The sequence below is a fragment of the Natrix helvetica genome (genome assembly GCF_964273705.1).
Source record: "Natrix helvetica genome assembly, chromosome: 2".
In the NCBI taxonomy this organism is placed as follows: Eukaryota; Metazoa; Chordata; class Lepidosauria; order Squamata; family Natricidae; genus Natrix; species Natrix helvetica.
The window spans coordinates 272,973,931-272,993,514 of NC_138552.1; the positions used below are offsets into that span (position 1 = coordinate 272,973,931).

Here is a 19,584-nt window from a genome sequence, read left to right on the forward strand (position 1 = left end):
CATTTTATTAAATTTTACTACAAAGGCATAAGCTTTCATGAGTTGCAAAAGCTTGTGCATTTTAATAAATAGTTTTAATTGCAAAAAGGTGCTCCAGACTACTGATCTAAGACAACATGTGAGTTTCTAATAAAATGCAGTGCCTAGCTTTGAATTTCTACTTCTTATATTTATTACTATTGGGGGGTCCTTGGTTCTCTCTGAGCTTGGTTGTGCCAGAGTTTCTGAGCCAACATTTTGGTTGCTAAGCAAAAATATTGTTAAGTGAGTTTTACCACATTTTACAAGTTGGCCATGCCCACCCAGTCACATGACTGCCAAGCCACTCCCACTCAATCACATGGCTGGAAAGCACTCCCACCCAGTCACATGGCTGGCAAGCCACTCCCACAAAGCAGGCCACACCTACAGAAGAGCTTCTAAAAAAAATTGAAACCCACCACTGAAATTAAGTTCATACAAGCACGCAATACCCACAATACTGGATTGGTTTCAAGTCTGGGCAGAGGACAAAATCAAACTAGAAATAAGACAAAAAGCCACAAACAAATCATGCATTTGTCATACTAGGGCTATGATGGAGAACCTATGGAGCCATGTTGCCTGGCTGGCACACATATTGTCACCCGTTCCTCTTCCTGGTTTTTGGTACGATGGTCAAGTGGCCTTAGTGCATGCGGCAGTGCTGGAAACTGGAAGAGCTGGTCTTCCGTTTTCTAGCGTGAGCATGCATGCTGGCCAGCTGATTGTCGCACGCATATGCGCTCCAGTAACCAGAAGACTAGCTAGCTGGGTGTTGCACGGAAATTGGAAGTTCATTTTCTGGCCAGCACATGCACCCTTTTTGGTACTTGGTGTTTGCCATCACTGTACTAGGGTATCACTGTACTAGGGTAACAAGCCAATAACAAAACACAGCTTCAGATGTGGCCTACAGCAACGTTTAATGGACCCTGTTTGCACAGACTCATATCAAGCCAAAACCAAATATAGGTAGTCCTTGATTTACAACCACAATTGAGCCCAAACGTCTATTGCTAAGCAAGACAGTGGTAATACAATACAATACAATACAATACAATACAATACAATACAATACAATACAATACAATAGGTTAAATGAGTTTGGTCCCATTTTACAATCTTTCCATAGTTATTAAGTTAGTAACAAAGTTGACCATATAACCCCAGGGCACTGCAACTGTCATAAATACATGCCAGTTGTCAAGTGTCTGAATTTTGATCGCACGGCCACAGGGATATTGCAACAGTCGTAAGTGTGAAAAAAGGTCAAAATCATATGTTTCAGTACCGTTGTAACTTTGAACGGTCACTAAATGAATGGTTGTAAAGTCAAGAGCTACCTGTAAGCTATTTTAAGGCTTCATTTGATATATTACTCCACCATTAGGTGCAAACAAAAAAAGCTGGGCTACCTACATGTTGTGCAGACATGAAATAAAGTAAGTCAGGATTGGCTGAATTAGCTTTTTCAATTGCTAATTAAACATTGGACTCATACTATACATTATGCAATACAGATCAGATATATAAATAAATGAGGGGACAATCCAGAAAAATATTGGAATGTAGGAAGCTGATGCCATCTAAATTCTGTGTAATAAATCGGGAGAACAAGAGGCGACAATTAATAAGGATCTTGTATGGATTTTTCCTTCTTACATTGCCTTTGTTATATTTCCTTTTAAAACATGTTCTTCTTTGTTACAATTTATCTCTTGCTTTCCAGTCAAATAATCAGTGCGATATATGATGAAACGTCTATATTTTGGGAGCAGTAAAGAGGAAGCTGCATAAGAAATGCAATATTTTATCTCTGCAAAGCACATCTTTCTTATTTGTAAAATTGAAGCTCTATGCTTTCTTCAACTGTCCCCTTCCCCCGTGTATCCTTTGCTATTCTGCTTTTGAAGTAACTTGTTTCCCATCTAATAAAAATCTTCTGGATTTTCAAAGGCAAACACATCCCCAGGGAGCAATTTCTGTCTTGCACAGTGCAGGTGTTTACAATGGCTAATACACCACACCAACTCAGTCTGGGAAATCAATGTTTCCATCCTTTATACGTGACCCAAAACTCATTAGCGACATCTTGCAGCCACAGAGAAGCCGGATATCATTTGAGGAAGTGGATGGCATAGCAACATGAAGATGAAGGCTGCCGGCCTGTTCCAAACACTGATCCAGCTCCAGCTGTGCAAATATGGATGGCACATGAAGCAAGTGGCAGAGAGAGAAATCTTTGGGATTGGGGGGTGGGGTGGAAGAGAGAAAAGGAGATACGGTTCTGTCTAGCCATTATTAGTAAAATTCTGTAGGGATAGATTTTGAAAGTAAGACTTGCTTAAAAAGCTGAGCAATTAGATCAGCGATGGCGAACCTTTTTTGGCTCGCGTGCCACAAGTGGGGGGAGCGCAGGGGGGTCATGTGCAGGCGTGCCGCACCCACAATGCAATGCGCGACCCACGAGTGCGCATGCGCGCACAACAGGTGCGACCCCCCCCATTTTTACATGCTTTTTTCGCCCTCCCCAGGCTCCAGAGGCTTTATAGGAGCCTGGGGAGGGCGAAAAGAGCCTCCCCCCGCCCCCGAGGCCCTCCGGAGGCTTCAGGGATTGTCCGGACACTCCCTGAAGCCTTCAGAACGCTTAAAACGACCCTCCGAGCAAACCGGAAGTCATTTCGTGTTTGCTCGGAGGGTCATTTTAAGCGTTCCGAAGGCTTCAGGGAAGCCTCCGGATGGTCCCTGAAGCCTCCGGAGGGCCTCCGGGGGGGCGGGGGGGCTCTTTTCGCCCTCCCCAGGATCCTATAAAGCCTCTGGAGCCTGGGGAGGGCGAAAAATGACTTTTAAAAATAGTGAACTCAGTTGGCCAGCGCCTCGTGTGCCCTGACAAATGGCTCCGCGTGCCACCTGTGGCACGCGTGTCATAGGTTCGCCATCACTGAATTAGATAATGTCCCACAACTAAGAGGGTGGAACGATGGCTCAGGGGTTAAGACGCTGGGCTTGTCGCTGGAAAAACAGCAGCCCAGGTTCAACACCTGAGAGCCAAGTAATGGCGTGAGCTCCCATCCTCCCCCCACTCCTGCCAACCTAGCAGTTTGAAAGCACACAAATACAAGCAGGTACCACTTTGGTGGAATGGTAACAGTGCTCTGTGATGTCCTGCTGGCCACATGACTGCGGAAATGTCTTTGGACAGCTCTGGCTCAATGGCCTTGAAACGGAAATGAGTACCCCCACCTAGGGGGGTCAAACTCAATTTCATTGAGGGCCGCATTAGGGTTATGTTTGACCTCGGGGGGCCAGGGTCAGCTCGACATGGCCAGCTCGATTTCACTTATGTGGGGGGTGCCTGTGGAGACCCGAGTGCTCTGCCAGCAAAAATGGAGCTAGGGAGGACCCCAAAATGGCAGCTCCATTTTGGCTGGCAAAGGGTTGCAGGAGGCTGTTGCAGCCGAAAATGGAGCTCCATTTTCGCTGGCAGAGGCACTGCGGGCCGATCCTTCACTGTTTCCAGGGCGGTCCTGGAGGGCGGCCAGATCTAAGCACCCCACAGGCCACATCTGGCCTGCGGGTCTTGAGTTTGACACCCCTGCCCTAGAGTCAGGAACGGAGTAAAATCTGCAGGCACTCCTTTACCTTTTTTTTTTTCCCCTTTTTTTTTACCACACTAGAACTGCAACCCAACAAGACAGACACAGACTTCAGAGGATAATTAGAACTGCAAAAAAACCCATTACTGCCAACCTGCCCTCCATTCAGGACCTGTACACTGCACCAGTCAAAAAGAGGGCCGTGAAAATACTTACAGGCCCCTCGCATCCTGGACATCAATTGTGTCAACTCCCACCCTCAAAACGACGCTATAGAGCACTGCACACCAAGACAACTAGACACAAGAACAGTCTTTCCTCGAATGTCATCACTCTTCTAAACAAATAATTCCCTCAACTCTGTCAAACTATTCACTAAGGCTGCATTACTATTATTATTAGTCTTCTCATCGTTCCTATCACCCATCTCCTCCCAATTATGACTGCAGGACTGTAACTTTGTTGGTTGTATCCTTACGATTTATATTGATATTGATTGTTTCCTAATTGCTTATTTCTACCCTATGGCTATCGTTAAGTGTTGTACCTTATGATTCTTGATATCTCTTGTCTTTTTATGTACACTGAAATCATATGCACCAAAGACAAATTCCTCGTGTGTCCAATCACACTTGGCCAATAATGAATTCTATTCTATTCTATTCTATTCTATTCTATTCTATTCTATTCTATTCTATTCTATTCTATTGTAAAGTACTGTGCATGTTTAGGAGAAGCAAAAATGATGAGAACTCTGAGCTAATAAGCATTAGGTAGAGCCCAGTTATTTTGAAAAAGGAGTTGCAGAGAAGTAGATTTCAGTTAAACCTTCAACAGAAAATTTTCTTACAGTAAAACCTGTTGCCCAGAGACTGACTTCAGGCAGTGGGTTCTCATTCAATATGTACCCCGAAAAAAAGACTGGACTGTATAGAGATGCTGCCACTGTATCCTGCAAGCAGATAGTGTAATGCAGGGGTGTCCAAACTTGGGAACTTTAAGACTTGTGGACTTCAACTCCCAGAATTCTGGGAGGTGAAGTCCACAAGTCTTAAAGTTCCCAAGTTTGGACACCCCTGGTCTAATGAGTTGATTAGGCCAGTCCTTCCTAATCTGGCACATCTTGTTTCTTTTCCTTTCAGAACTCTGCAGCCACTGATCATACTACCTAAAAATTGTAAAGCTGCAATTCTTTCACACCAACAGTGGGTAAGATCAAAGGAAAGCTGCGATAAATAATGTTCAAATGTTCCTTAAATGTTATGAGTGGAGAATCCTGGACTACACTGAAACAGCCAGTGTATTCCACTATGATATAAAGGACCGAAGAATCAGAGGAAACCCAAAGATGCTTTTTCAAAAGTCAACTGGACTTCGTTTTTCCTTGAAGACATTTCGCTTCTCATCCAAGAAGCTTCTTTAATTCTGACTGAAGTCATAACCGAGTCAATGACCCTGAGTCACAACTGAATATGTTTCTTGAATGAGAAGCGAAACCTCTTCAAGGAAAAACAAAATCCAGTTGCCTTTTGAAAAAGCACCTTTGGGACAACTATGACCTGGATGACTTGAGAATCTCCATAGACAATCAGAGGAAACTCTTTCCATTATTTTCCCTAGTTTAAAAACCCTGATCAAACTCAACATTACACAAGCAGGGTATTATTAAGAACCATCTAGATTTTCTTCTGGTGGTCCCTTTTGGCTGACTCAGCCAAGGGTTGGGTGACACCAAAGCCTGTTGCTAAAAGAATGGCCTTCTGCTGAAATGGGATGATTGGCCTGCTAGACATTCCAGTGTTTATCCACACAATCCCAAGTAAATTGATCCAAGAATAAATTCCACCAAAGATGAGACTTGCTTCCAAGTCAACTTGCACTGCAAAACACCTCACATGCACAATTCGCACACCTGCTACAAAATGGCTTTGCGAGATTTTGCACTCAATCTTTAGAGTTTGGAATTCAGGTGTCATTCTACAGTAAGGACTGTTCACTTTTTTTTTTCAACTGTCACTTCTGAATCAAGCCGCGGGAATTTTGGAGGGAGGCAATTTAGCATATTCCTTTTTAATGAGAGCAATCCAAGCCTCCTATTGCCAACAGATGCATGCACAAACTGTGCTTGGATTATCTGTCAGCAGAGTGGTGTAGCAATGGGATGAATCACCCATCCCTGAACTTCAGGCTTGCGAATATAGTAAAGTGGGGAGAACCGGGCAAATCTAATTTAAACAACCAAGCAGACGAAAATTGGGTTTATGGTAAGGGCATAGGGCAGCAAAAGGCTTGACTGAAACTCCAGGGGAGCATGGAAGGCAGAAGGGGAAGCAAAGCATCCAGCTACCAAGTGGGCAGACGCAGAGAGACTGGAGGCATCTGTCTGGGGAATGCAACAGGAACGTAGGCAACTGAGATAGGAGGAAATGAGGGCTATGCCTGGAAGAAGCTATCTAAATCCAGCTATCCTTTCTGGAAGCACTTGCCCGCTGAATCCCGAGAGCCCGTCCCACACAGTCCTAATTAAAGAATGCCTACAGCAGACACAAAAAGAGAACAGAGTTGTCAAAGGAAGCAAGAAAGCAAGGAATTGAATGAACAAGGAATGGGACAACTTGGGTGAGCTGTGACAGACTACGTGAATGCCATTTTTTAAGGCAGAAAAAGATATGCTGGTCTGGTCAACCAGCTACTAACCAGAAAAGCACTTTCCAGTTTGCTCTCGTGCTTTTCATATCAGCGTGACTCGAAAAATCAGCAGGGCTTGCAACATTTGCTAGGGAATTTTAATAAGCATTATTACAGACTCAGAGACTGCTAAGGAAGTCGAACTATTGTTTTTAGCATTCGTGGCTGTGTTTTTTCTTTGTAGAAATCTGCCCAGCTGGCTGACCTTAGGTGACCTTAACTTTAGCTGGATTGGACCTGTTCCCTATATGGATAGAAGATGCCTAGGAAAGACCGGGGTTGTAGGCTAGACCAGGAAAATGGAAAGAAAAATTTGTGAAAGAAAGCAGTGGTAAACTTCTATTTTATTGTAAAGGTAATCATGGACATGTCCACAAAGGATGGAAGGCTGAGTCAACCTTGAGCCGGTCAGGATTGAACTCCTGGCAGTAACCACTGTGCCACCATAACCCTATGAAGTATGTTGGTTCAGATAGAATGATTGACCTAAAGCCACGCAGAGCTTTTGTGACTTGATGGCTGGGAAAATCCTGAGAGTTGAGGTCCACATATCTTAAAATTGTCAAGGTTGAGAAGTAATAGTATAGAAACACGAAGCCAACATTCAGTGCCTCTTTTTCCAAACTATCCATTGGATTTGCCATGAATGCCCATTTTCTAGAATGGAGACAAGGCATTCTAAAGTGGGTGTTTCCACTCTACTCATTCTAAAAGTGGAGCTTAGAAGACACTGCTTCATGTGGGAGGGGAGAGCACCATGCCTTTCTCCAGTGTCAAATTGAAAAGCCAGAAGGGAACTTAATGGAAGAAGACTTGAGAAAACATGGAATGAAGGCCCCCCCTATTCTACAGGAAGCAGTGTCACAACAGTTTTAAGCCCTCCCTCTGGAAGGAGTGGTAGAAAGATATTTACTATAACTCCCTTGCCTGATTCTTGCCTATAACGCCGCTATCCTTGCTCCATTATAGGAAAATGACCGTTGGCTTACCTGAATGGTCTTTCTCTAGGCGCTGCGGGAGTGTCCAAGCACGGGTTAACATCAGCTTGCTGCCCAAGGACTGAGTTCGAATTCTTGTAGCTCCGCCTCTTGCTCCCCTCAGAGGCTCAGTTTTAAAAAACGAAGGAGTGTCCAAAGGAACTGTCAATGCAAAAGTCCAATCCAATGAAACAACTACCCCGCGACCCCTGATAGGGTGGGGTTGGACACTCCCGCAGCGCCTAGAGAAAGACCATTCAGGTAAGCCAACGGTCATTCTCCTAGGCGCTGCTTGGAGTGTCCAAGCACGGGACATGCCAAAGCTATGATCCCCCAGGGAGGGAAGAATTGTTCACGGGCGCGGGGCTAGCCACAACCCTCTGCAGAATTCTTCTCCCGAAGGCTGCCTCAGCCGAGGCAAAGGTGTCCAGTCTATAGTGCTTGACAAACGGTGACGGGCCTGACCACGTAGCAGCCCGGCAGATGTCCTCAATGGATGCTTGGGTGGCCCATGCAGCTGATGTAGCAGCACTTCTTGTCGAGTGTGCAGTGATACGAGGAGGCGCCGGCCTGCCCTGATGTTCGTAGGCAAGCTGGATACACGCCTTTATCCAGCGCCCTACTGTAGCGGAGGTGACCTTCTTGCCCATGGTGGCAGGTTGAAATGACACAAAGAGGGCCTCCGACTTGCGGAAAGGAGCTGTTCTTCTCATGTAGATCCGCAGGGCACGGCGGACGTCCAGCTTATGCCACTCACGTTCCCTGGAGTGCTTGGGATGCGGACAGAAGTCCGTGAAGATCACTTCCTGCGAGCGGTGGAAAACGCTGTTGATTTTTGGTAGGAATGCCGGGTCCAGGCGTAATATCACTCTGTCGGAGTGGATGACGCAAAGGTCCTCTCTGACTGACAAGGCTGCCAGTTCAGAGATCCGGTGTGCCGAAGTGATGGCAATGAGGAATGTCGTCTTGAGGGTCAGGTGGCGTAGTCCAACTGTCCGAAGAGGTTCAAATGGTGGCCCGGAGAGAGAACGTAGCACCACGGACAAGTCCCAGGTAGGATACCTGTGGATGGTAGGGGGAGCCAGATTGGTGGCTCCTTTGAGGAAATTGCGCACCTGCGGGTGTTTGCTGAGGGACAGGTGCGACTCAGTAGACAGGATGGAGGCCAAGGCAGCAGTCTGGTGTTTGAGAGTGTTGGGTGCCAGACCCCTGTCAAGACCGTCCTGCAAAAAGTCCAGCACTTGGGGAACGGTGGCAGAAGTGGCAGAGATCTGGTGTTGAAGGCACCAGCGAGAGAAGGCCGACCAGGTAGCTTCATAAATTCTGACCGTTGATGGACGTTTGGATGCCTGGATGGTGCGGATCACCTTATCCGAATATGCGCTGAGCCTCAGGATCTCCCCTTCAAGTGCCACACGGCAAGTTTCAGCCACTGGGGTTCCGGGTGATGGATGGCCCCTTGGCTGAGGGAAATGCGGTCCTGAGGAATGCACCAGGGACGAGACACTGAGAGACTGACCAGGTCGGCGAACCAGGATCTCCTCGGCCAGTGAGGAGCCACCAGCAGTACCTCCGCTCCCTCTGTCAGGATCTTCCCGATGACCTGTGGAATTAGCGGCAGGGGCGGGAAGGCGTACAGCAGACCCGGAGGCCAGGGAGAGCGAAGAGCGTCCGTGCCTTCCGCCCCTGGGCACTGGAACCTCGTGAAGTACCTGGGTAGCTGGGCGTTGGCCGGAGACGCGAAGAGGTCGACAACTGGAAGGCCGAATCGCAGAGACAACTGATGGAACAGGTCTGGGTGAAGGCGCCACTCCGCGTTCTGGATGGTGGATCTGCTGAGCCAGTCTGCAGTCGCGTTGTCCTCCCCCGAGATGTGGTCCGCCAGCAGAGACCTGAGGTGTCGTTCCGCCCACCGACCCAGGGATTCCGCCTCCGTCATCAGAGCAAGGGATCGTGTGCCACCCTGATGATTGATGTACGCTTTCGTGGCGATGTTGTCGGTCAGGACCAGCACATCTTTGTCCCTGACCAGCTGGAGGAAATGCCGCAGGGCCAGTCTGGCAGCCCGGAGCTCTAGCCAGCTTATGTTGTGGGCGAGCTCCGCTGGTGACCATCTGCCCTGGATCACCTGGTTCCGAAGGTGTGCCCCCCACCCGAAGAGACTGGCATCTGTTGTGATGACCAGGCGCTCCGGCTCCTTGAAGTAGGAGCCCTTCAGGAGAGCATCCGACTGCCACCACCGTAGGGAACGAATTACCTTGGGAGGAAGACGTATCACCCTCTTGGATGTCAGGGGAAAAAAACACCCTGTAGAAAATGAGGTCTATGGACCGAGGCTGATTCCCTTCCACATATCTTTTGAGATATTAAGAAAAGAAATAAGTCTTTAACAAGTATATTCTAATTAATAAACAAACTTTAATACGAAAATAATAAAAGTAAATGAAACAGAAAATAACTAATTGGTTACATTTTGATAATAAAAAGCTCTGGTTGCCAAGTTGGCAGCCGAACAAAGAAGAAGGAATTCTGGAATGTGTAACGCATGCGCAATAAATCACTTTCAGATAAGAACTTTTATGACCTGCGCAATAAAGCTTTCTTAGTTTAACTCTTGAATGTCAGTTCAGGCCTAGCAAACTTTTTAACATCGTGACATTGGAGTTGCTGGCCATGCGTCTCTGGAGGGGCAGCAGGAACCACTGGAGGTCCCTCGCGTGGAGGCGTGCCCACGGGACCATCGAAATGCAGGATACCAGCTTCCCTAGCAGTTGAGAGAGGGAAACTACAGATGCTGACCTGGTGGACCGGATCTTCCGCATGATGGATCTGATGCTGTCCACTCTCTCTTGCGTGAGGAAGACCTTGCAGGACTCCGAGTCGATGACGGTGCCGAGATGCTGGATCCTGTGGGTCGTGTTGAGATGGCTCTTGGCCAGGTTGACCGAGAAGCCGTGCTGTTGCAAGACCTGAATGGTGGTGTTGAGGTCTTGCTGCGCTTGATCCCTGGATGACGAGTGGATCAAGATGTCGTCCAGGTAACACTCCAGCCTCACTGGAATTGAGCGTAGGTGAGCTGCGATGGCGGCCAGCAGCTTGGTGAAGGTGCGTGGGGCTGACGAGAGTCCGAAGGGAAGGGCTCTGTACTGGAAATGCTGGTTGGCAAACTGGAACCTCAGGAACCTGCGATGCGCCGGGTGAATCGGAACGTGCAGGTACGCCTCCTTCAGATCTATCGATGTCAGGAGGTCTCTCTGTCTGATGCAACCCAGGATGGTCTGCAGGGACTGCATCTTGAAGCGCTTGTATTCTAGATGTTTGTTGAGTCGCTTGAGGTCCAATATTGCCTGCACCCCTCCCGATGGCTTGGGGACTAGGAACAGGATGGAATAGAAGCCTGTGCCCTCCTGACCCTCGGGTACCCTTTCTATGGCCGCTATCTCTAAGAGGTGGTCTATCTCCGCCCTCATTAGTTGGAGCTTGTGAGGTGACCTGGGAGTGGGGCAGCAAACCCAGGATCTTGGAGAGGGGGAAAGGAAGTCCAGGGTCAGGCCGTGACGGATTGTGTTGAGGATCCACACGTCCGTCGTGGTCTCCTCCCACTGGGCGGCATAGAGTTGGAGACGGCCGCCTATGGGAGGGTCCCTGTGACTGTCACTTGGATTTCCGGAAGGGGCGGTTGGAGAACCCCCCTAGGGAAGGTTTGCGGTAGCCCTGTTGTCTATTTCTATCCCTGTAGAAAGGTCTGTCCTGGGGACGTTCCTGTGACTGGGAAAAGGGACGGCCGGAACCACCTGAAGAGGTGGAAGGCTCGGAATTCCGAAAGGAACCCCTCCGAAAGGGCTGGCCCTTGCGTTCAGGTTTCTTGGTCATGGCTGGGAGTACCTTGCGTTTGTCCTTGGATTCAATCAGAAAGGAATCCAAGGCCTCCCCAAAAAGTTTCCCACCCTTAAAGGGAGCGGAAGCCAGCTTCCACTTTGCCTTGACATCTGCCTGCCAGTGGCGAAGCCACAGTAGGCGACGTGAGGTCACATTGGCGGCTAATGCCCTGGAGGAAAACTTAGTGGCACTAAGTGAGGCATCAGCAGAGTATTCTATGGCTGCTATGATCTTATTCACGTTCTGTCTCATTTTAGTGTCCCCAGCCGGTAGGCCGGACAATAGTTTGCGGAGCCAGAAGAGAGCTGCCCTTCCAAAGTAGGAAGAGGCAGAAGATGCTCTCATGGCCCAGGCTGTGGCCATATGCGTCTTGATAGAAGACAATTCAGCCCTTTTGTCCTCTGCCTTGAGCCCCTCCAGTAATTCAGCAGGTAGAGCCGAATTGGAGGTAAGGGACATAATGGGGTCATCAACCTGGGGGAGCTTTAGGAGCTCCTCCAGCGGCTCTTCCATGGTATATAACCTCTTGTCGTTCCCACTGGGATTTGCCACGGAACCAGGCTGGGTCCATTGGCGTTGGATAATGTCGAGGAACAGCTGAGGGGCTGGAACCAAGTCTAAGGGGGGGGGGAAACTTCGTTGAAAAGCCCTGCCCCTGGGTCCTGGGGACCGATGGTCTCCATGGAAGCCTGATCCGAGGTAGGGTTGGGCTTAGGGGCTGGAAGGCCCATCTGGGGTCCTGCAGCCCGGGCCTTAGACAGAATAGCCCGAAACATGGAAGAGTTGAAAAGACCCAGAGAGGGGGGAGGTTCTGGTGTGGGATTTTCATCCTCAGAGAGGTCTGGAGCATCACGCTCCACCTCCTCTGAATCAGAAACCTCGCTGATGCCCGAGGGGTCAGGTGAGGCCTCCCTGGAGGTCCCTGTGCCCTAGCCGTTTTCCCCTTACTGGGCTTAGCAGAGGCAAGGGGAAGCTTAGATGCCAGCTGCATCATCCCATCAGTGATACCCCGAGAGATGGCCTCTGCCACCACTTCCTGCATGCTTTTGGGCAAGGGAAGATCGTGGGCCTGAGGGGTATCTGGCCCAGTTACTGAATAGATGAAGGAACCCTCCTCTGCCAGGGAATCTGCCTCATCAAGGGAATCTGCTGCCAGGGAATGGCCTGGAGAACCCATAGAGGCCCTGGAAGGATTAGGGGAAAAATCAAATTCCTCTCTTTCCCCTGGAAGGGAGGGAGGAATCCCCTGCCTGGAGGTAGATGGAGCAGGAACCCCTTCCTCCCCAGGAGTAGGGGCTGGGGGAAGGACCTGCTGGGCAGATAGGGCCTTCTGGAACTGTTTCTCCAGGGCCCTCTGCCTCCTAGCAGCTAGTCTCTCTTCAGCCTTAGAAGGCTGCTTGGCTTTAGGAGCCTTCCCCTTTGCTGGGCATCCCACCCCTTCACCTTTGGCAGCAGGGTTGGTCCTGCTGCGTTTAGCTGCTGGTGGGCCAGCCTGCTGATCCACTTGCTTCTCCATAGCGTTGGGAATCCTTCCTGATGGCTGAGGTGCTGGAGAATCCGAGGCTTGCATCGCTGGGATCCTCCTGCTGTAGGCAAGTGGTGGCTGGAAAATGGCTCCGGCTGAAATGAGGCAGGAAGCCAGCAGATCCGCGCTGAAGAAGGCAAGGGTGAATGGTCTAGATGACCAAAAGAACCCCTGCGGCCGCTTTGTAGGTCTGGAGGGGAAGAGACCCAGTCAGGAGACCCTGCGATGGTCCTCTTCAACCCCTACTGCGGCGATCTGCAGAGAGCGCAGGCAACGCGATGAGGCTAAAAGCCCCGGCAAAAAAAGGGCGCCAAAATTTTCAAATAAAAATGGCCGCCGTTCGCGTTTTCGCGCCTGGAGCGGCACCGGGGGAAAAGGCTACAGCCTAATGCTGTCCTTTGGGGTCCTAGTCTCCTACCTGCACCCCAGTCGTTCGCCGGCAGCCGCCAAACGAACCCCCTCCAGTGTGATCGCTCTCGTCGCTGCGAGAAGCGAGTCGCGCTCCAGGCAGCCTGGCTCGCGCGCGAAATTCAAACGGCAAGAAAAAAACTCGAATACAAGAAATACAAGAAAATACTAAAAAAATAACAAACCTCTATCTAAGAGCTAACTAAACTTAAAATTTTTACTTAAAGGGAGCAAACTACACTAACCAGAGGGTCCAGTCTGCTGCTCAAGGACTGGATCTCCCCAAATTGCGTCCTGTAGGGCGACTGAGTTTTTAAAACTGAGCCTCTGAGGGGAGCAAGAGGCGGAGCTACAAGAATTCGAACTCAGTCCTTGGGCAGCAAGCTGATGTTAACCCGTGCTTGGACACTCCAAGCAGCGCCTAGGAGAACAGCAACTACCTTTTCTGATAACAATTGGATATGATCACGCAGAGTGATTGAGCCCTGGGTCCCCATTAATTAAACAGTGTCATCTTACAGGAGCCCAGGCTGGACCTGTCTTCTGGAATGGTATCCCCCAGAGATTCATGTGGCTCCACTCTTCTGACATTTAGGACATTGTTAGAGACCCAGTAGTTCTCCTAGGCCCATGATGGCGAGAGGGCACGCAGAGTCCTCTCTGTGGGCACGCCAGCCGTCGCCCCAGCCCAGCTCCACCACGCATGCGCACGCACCTCCGGCCATCTCTGGGTCTCTGCCGCGCATGGGCACAGGGGACATGGGGTGCCTGCACGAGGGTGGTGGTGCTCACATTGCATTTTGGGGTTTCGTGCGCACACACACTTTGGGCACTCGACACCAAAAAGAAAAAGCCATCCCTGTCCCAGGCTTTGGGAGAGAGTGATAGTGAAGCTCAGGAATGGTATGTGGGAATGGCTTGCTTCCTGTCTGGGCTACCACAAAGGACTATCAAGCCTCCTTTAGCTACCATTGGTTCATAGCTGGTGAACTGTTCTTCCAGTTGGCTGTGACCTTTTTTACATGTTTTGTTTTCTTTTTGTTTGCAAGCCGTCTAGAATTGTCAAGACAAAGTTGTCAAGAAGTCAATTAGCTTTGAAATTTGATGGGAAGAAAAAAAAAGTTATTTGGCTCAGTCTCCGGAGGACAATTTCATTTTATTTTATTTTTGATCATGTTTGAGCTGCATTCTGCATAGACCCAGTACTTTCCAGCCTTGTGACCAGGGGTGAAATCCAACAGGTTCTGACCGGTTCTGGAGAACCGGTAGCGGAAAATCTGAGTAGTTCGGAGAACCGGCAAATACCACCTCTGGCTGGCCCCAGAGTGGGGTGGGAATGGAGATTTTGCAGTATCCTTACCCTGCCATGCCCACCAAGCCACACCACGCCCACCAAGCCACGCCCACCAAGCCACGCCCACAGAACCGGTAGTAAAAAAAAAATGAATTTCACCACTGCTTGTGACAGATTCTGAGATGGAGCTCCTAAACTACATATGATTTCACTGTTGTCCCTTAATCATATCATTCTCCCTTGAAATGTTTATCTCACATGACCAGCTGGTTCAGCCATGAAGCAATCTATTGGGTTTCACACGATCATTTATTTATTTTTTTGCACCCAGGCCACCCACCTCTGGTAATGCGAAAGCTTCCCACTGTGAGATGGACAGACGAGTGCTAGGTTCTGCTGTCTAAATTAAGGCATAGCTAATTACAGAGCGCTTTGTTCTAATGTGCTCACACGAATCAGGCAAGGGAGTTAATTAATATTTACGCAGCACCCACACTTCCCATGGGAGAGAAGAATGTTCCATTGTTTGGAACGGAGCAGGGAAAATACGGAGCTAGCCACAATAGGGGTTGCATAGTAGCAGAGAGCCATGTGGGGGGCAGCCCTCCCAACAACAACAACAACGACAAAAAAAAAAAAGAATTTCCAGCTGGCTAATCTAAAAAGAAAAGCTGCTTCTACATGGCTAACACCTAACACTATCAGCCGAAAGGCATCCTGCAGACTTTGGAACTTTCCCTCCACGGTAGATTTGTCTGTTGTACAAAACAGATAGATGGAAGTGGCGGAGAGGCATTAAAAAAAAATGTTAAAAGTGTTTGGTAACATAATCTGGATCTCCCTGTCAAATTCCACGAATGAGGCAGGGAAGCTGCCTAATGGAAAAAAAAAAAAACCAAATCTGGAAGCATTTCAAGACAAAGTCTTTGACAAGCATGAACACCGATGAGAAATGCAGATGGCTGAACAGCCTGAGACGAGCTTCAGGTCCCTTCTTCTTGAACTCCCATGGAATCCCATAATCATGCTCCATCTTGGCCCTAAGTTTCCAATTTCTATCTGGTTTACATGAATGAGACAACGCAGTGGAGGCCTTCATTCTAACTGCAACCACGCGACAACTCTCTGTCCCTAGCAAAATCTTACTGCTTTTCTTGGTCCATATGTGAAAGAAATGCAAAGCAACCTTACTCACTCTCGTCAGGGTTTGGGGAAGCAAGGATGGCACTGTGCTTTCTCTTCACCTCTTCCACATTTTCTGAGATCTTCTCTATGAACCCACGAATTTCTTCCACCTGAGGGAGGGGGAAAAGCCTGGTATGATTGCAGAATTAAAATTCTGAATCCTGAAGCTGGCTATAATGAATGCTACACATTTTGGGATTGACATATTAAAAATCAATCCGTCAAATAGCAACAGCAGTTAAGACTTATACATCACTTCATAGGGGTTCACAACCCTCTCTAAATGGTTTATAGCAGTGATGGCGAACCTATGGCACACGTGCCACAGGTGGCACGCGGAGCCATTTGTCAGGGCAGGCGAGGCGCTGCCCTGTCAGCTGGCCAGCGCGCATATGCCAGCTGAGTTCACCCTTTTTTAAAACCATTTTTCGCCCTCCCCCAGGCTCCAGAGCCTTTATGAAGGTCCACCAAACCTCCCGAGGGCTTCTGGGGGGGGGAGGCTGTTTTCGCCCTCCCCAGTCTCCTATAAAGCCTCTGGAGTCTGGGGAGGGCAAAAAAAGCATGCAAAAAATGGGGGGGAGCGCATGTAGTGTGCACATGCACACTGGGGGGGGGGGTGTCACACATTGCATTATGGGTGCGGCAAACCCGCACACTACCCCCTCTGCGCTCCCCCCACTTATGGCACGCGAGCCAAAAAAGGTTCGCCATTGCTGCTTTATAGAGTCGACATCTTGCCCCTAACAATCTGGGTCCTCATTTTACCAATGCTATCAACCAACTGCCTATTGCATGATCACAATCCCATTGTTAAATTAACCCTATTGTTCTTTCCCTTAGCCAAGTGATGGCGAACCTGTGGCATGCAGAGCCCTCTCTGGAGGCATGCGAGCCGTTGCCCCAGCTCAGCTCTACCGCACACGCGCGCACGCCTCCTGCCGGCCAGCTGATTTTTGGGTGTCTGCCACATATGCACGGGGAGCATGCAGGAGATGTGCATGCATGCATGGGGTGCGGGGGGCATGCACACAAGCGCAGGGAGCAGAGTGGAGCGTGGAGGCCTCCCCCTCCGCGGCTCATTTTTGCTCCCAGGAGGCTGCAGGGAAGACTACTAGGCCCAAAACGGGGTACATGGGGGTCACACGTGCATGTGGGAGGGCAGTGCATGTCACGTGTGCATGTGCAGGGTGCGGGGGGAGTGTGGCAGTTGCAAATGCATGCGCAGAGGGCGTCACACACGCATTGCATTATGGGTGCGGGGCGCATGCAGGCCCTTTCAGCACACAAAGGTTAGCCATCACTGAACTATACAGTCTTGTACATCGCTGCTGTATTGTTTTTTTCATCCTATTGAAAATACATTCAAAATATTTTTCACAATAGCATTATCTACTTATATATTACTGAAACTCTCATTTGCGTAACCTTCGTTTGGGTGAAATGATGCACTCTATGCCAACACTATTTCAACCAAAATAGTGTATCTCAAATGAGCTGGCTTAAGAGAATGCACCCAAAATCTAGGACTCCTGACTCTCCTAGAATTGAAATTTAGTAAATCTTACAAAACATTTTATGAAGCAAGTTATGACATAATGCAAAATGTCCCAAAACATTTCTCGAGGTCAACTCTTGATGTTTCATTGAACTACAAAGTTCAAAATGGGCTGTTTTCAAGGCAGATACGTCTGAATTTTTAAAAGCTTTTGAAAAACATTAGAAGCTCTGCCACCATCTATTCTAAAGCACCCATAAATTGAATAAGAAAATATATTTTTTGAAACAATGACTCATCAGGTCATAGGTTGTTAAAGTGTTTCTAAGAAAAATGCTTAAAAATTGTTTGGTTAATTGGGTGTTTTCTAACTGTTGAGTGTCCAGTCTCCATCTGGAGAATATCGTTGCATTTATTAATCTTTATACATGTATATATAAGAAATAAGATCACGTAGTGCAGTGTGTCTCAACCTTCCTAACGCCACAACCCTTCAATATAGTTCCTCATGTTGTGGTGACCCCCAACAATAAAATTATTTTTTGTTTTCCATATTTTTTTGAAAATATCTGTTTTCCGATGGCCTTAGGCGACCCCTGTGAAAGGGTTGTTCGACCCCCAAAGGGGTCATGACCCACAGGTTGAGAACCACTGACGTAGTGACTGGCTGTAAGCTGAGGGCATATACCAATCCAATATCTGATTTTTTTCACATAAGCTTTCACATAGAAGAGCCATGTGACACAGTGGTTAGAATGCAGTATTGCAGGCTGACTCTGACCACAGCCAGTAGCTCAATCCTGACGGGCTCAAAGTTGACTCAGCCATCCATCTTTCTGAGGTTAGTAAAATGAGGATTCAGATTATTGTGGGCAATATGCTGACTCTGCTTAGAGAGGGCTGTAAAGATCTATGGAGCGGTATATAAGTCTAAGTGCTTTTGCTAAACAATACTGTGCTTCAAGGGTTAGCTGGCCTAGACATTGGTATCTGAATATAGCAATATCACTTAGACTTATAGACTTCACAGTGCTTTTACAGCCCTCTCTAAGTGGTTTACAGAGTCAGCCTGTTGCCCCCAAGAATCTGGGTCCTCATTTTACCCAACTCGGAAGGACTCGGAAGGCTGAGTCAACCTTGAGCCTGATGAGATTCGATCTGCCAACCTGCTGAAGTAGCCACCAGTACTGCACTCTAACCACTGCGCCACCGCTGTTCTTATAGATCTTTTAAACACTCATATTTTATTGTGTTTTAATCTAGGTCAAGGGTGTCCAAACTTGGGAACTTTAAGACTTGTGGACTTCAACTCTCAGAATTCCCCAGCCAGCTATGCTGGCTGGGGAATTCTGGGAGTTGAAGTCCACAAGTCTTAAAGTTCCCAAGTTTGGACACCCCTGATCTAGGTGAAATGTTCATATGTGTTGCAAGTCCTTGTATGACATGCCATACACTAAATAATAAATAGGAAATAAGGATGTATCACCTGCTCAAAAAACTCATCCATAAAACGATCCCGGTCCACGCCAACAGCAACCTCCTCGTCATCGTCACTGTCCTTGGCCTGCAATGTAAGAAACATAATGTCAATATCTGGAATCTCAAAGAGCTGCCTCACATAATGCAAAGACCTAAATTCTGCATCATAAGGCGGAGATGACATCAGATGGATAGTACCTTTGCCTCAAGGACAAAGCCAGCTATGCATTGATTCCTGTTCTTCCAACTCATTCATTTCTGAGTTCTTCTAGTGCTAATAAATCATCCTTTCTTCAAAGTGAGCTAAAAGTAGAAGTACTATTACATTTCTGCACTATATGGGGACGACATCCAGCTCTTAAGTGCCTACCCTTGTATGCTCTTTCTATATCTGTGCCTTGGGCTGTGTTTACTCTCCCCTAAGGCAATAACCATGAAGAGAAGGACTGAGACATGGGAAGAAGAAGAAAGTATTAGGGACAAATTTCCTTGCTTAACTTTGATCAAAATTGTACCAGGCCAAATTCAGCCAGGAGCAAGAAGCAATAGAGTATACTCCTGTCATCACAGTAGCCACAAGTGACGTCCAAGCTCCATTTGGTTCAAGCAACTCTGATCTTGTGTTAGCAGAAAACTCCTTTAAGGAGTAGATGACAGTCACAGCAAGGATGTCATACTGGATCTGGAGTATCTTTGCCCTCTCAGAATCTGACTCCCACATACCTCTAGGGCAGTGATGGCGGACCTTTTTGACACCGAGTGCCGAAAAGGCAGGACTTCGCGTGCAGGGGCGTGTTACGTGTGTGTGTGCACATTTGTCTGGACCGCAACCAGGAAGAGAAGCTGCCCAGGGGGCATGTGAGTGCTGGAAAATGAACTTCTGGTTTCTGCGCACCAGCCAGCAAGTCTTCTGGTTACTGCTGCGTATGCGCAGACGCTGATCAGCTGGCCAGTGTGCATGCTCAGGCTGGAAAATGGAAGACCAGCTCTTCTGGTTTCTGGCACTGCCACACGCACAAAGGCCAGCTGATGGTCGC

The 19,584-nt window shown here is 48.3% G+C and overlaps 1 protein-coding gene across 1 annotated transcript in view; it reads right to left on the reverse strand.

Moving 5' to 3' along the window:
* The window catches only part of STX1A (syntaxin 1A), an 86,207-nt gene that overhangs the window by 20,346 nt on the left and 46,277 nt on the right, over positions 1-19,584 (reverse strand). Inside the window, exons 2-3 of the mRNA XM_081944001.1 lie at positions 18,555-18,632; positions 15,584-15,683 (exon numbers count right to left, since the gene is read on the reverse strand). Coding sequence (XP_081800127.1) covers positions 15,584-15,683; positions 18,555-18,632 — 178 coding nt within the window. The remainder of the gene's footprint in view (positions 1-15,583; positions 15,684-18,554; positions 18,633-19,584) is intronic.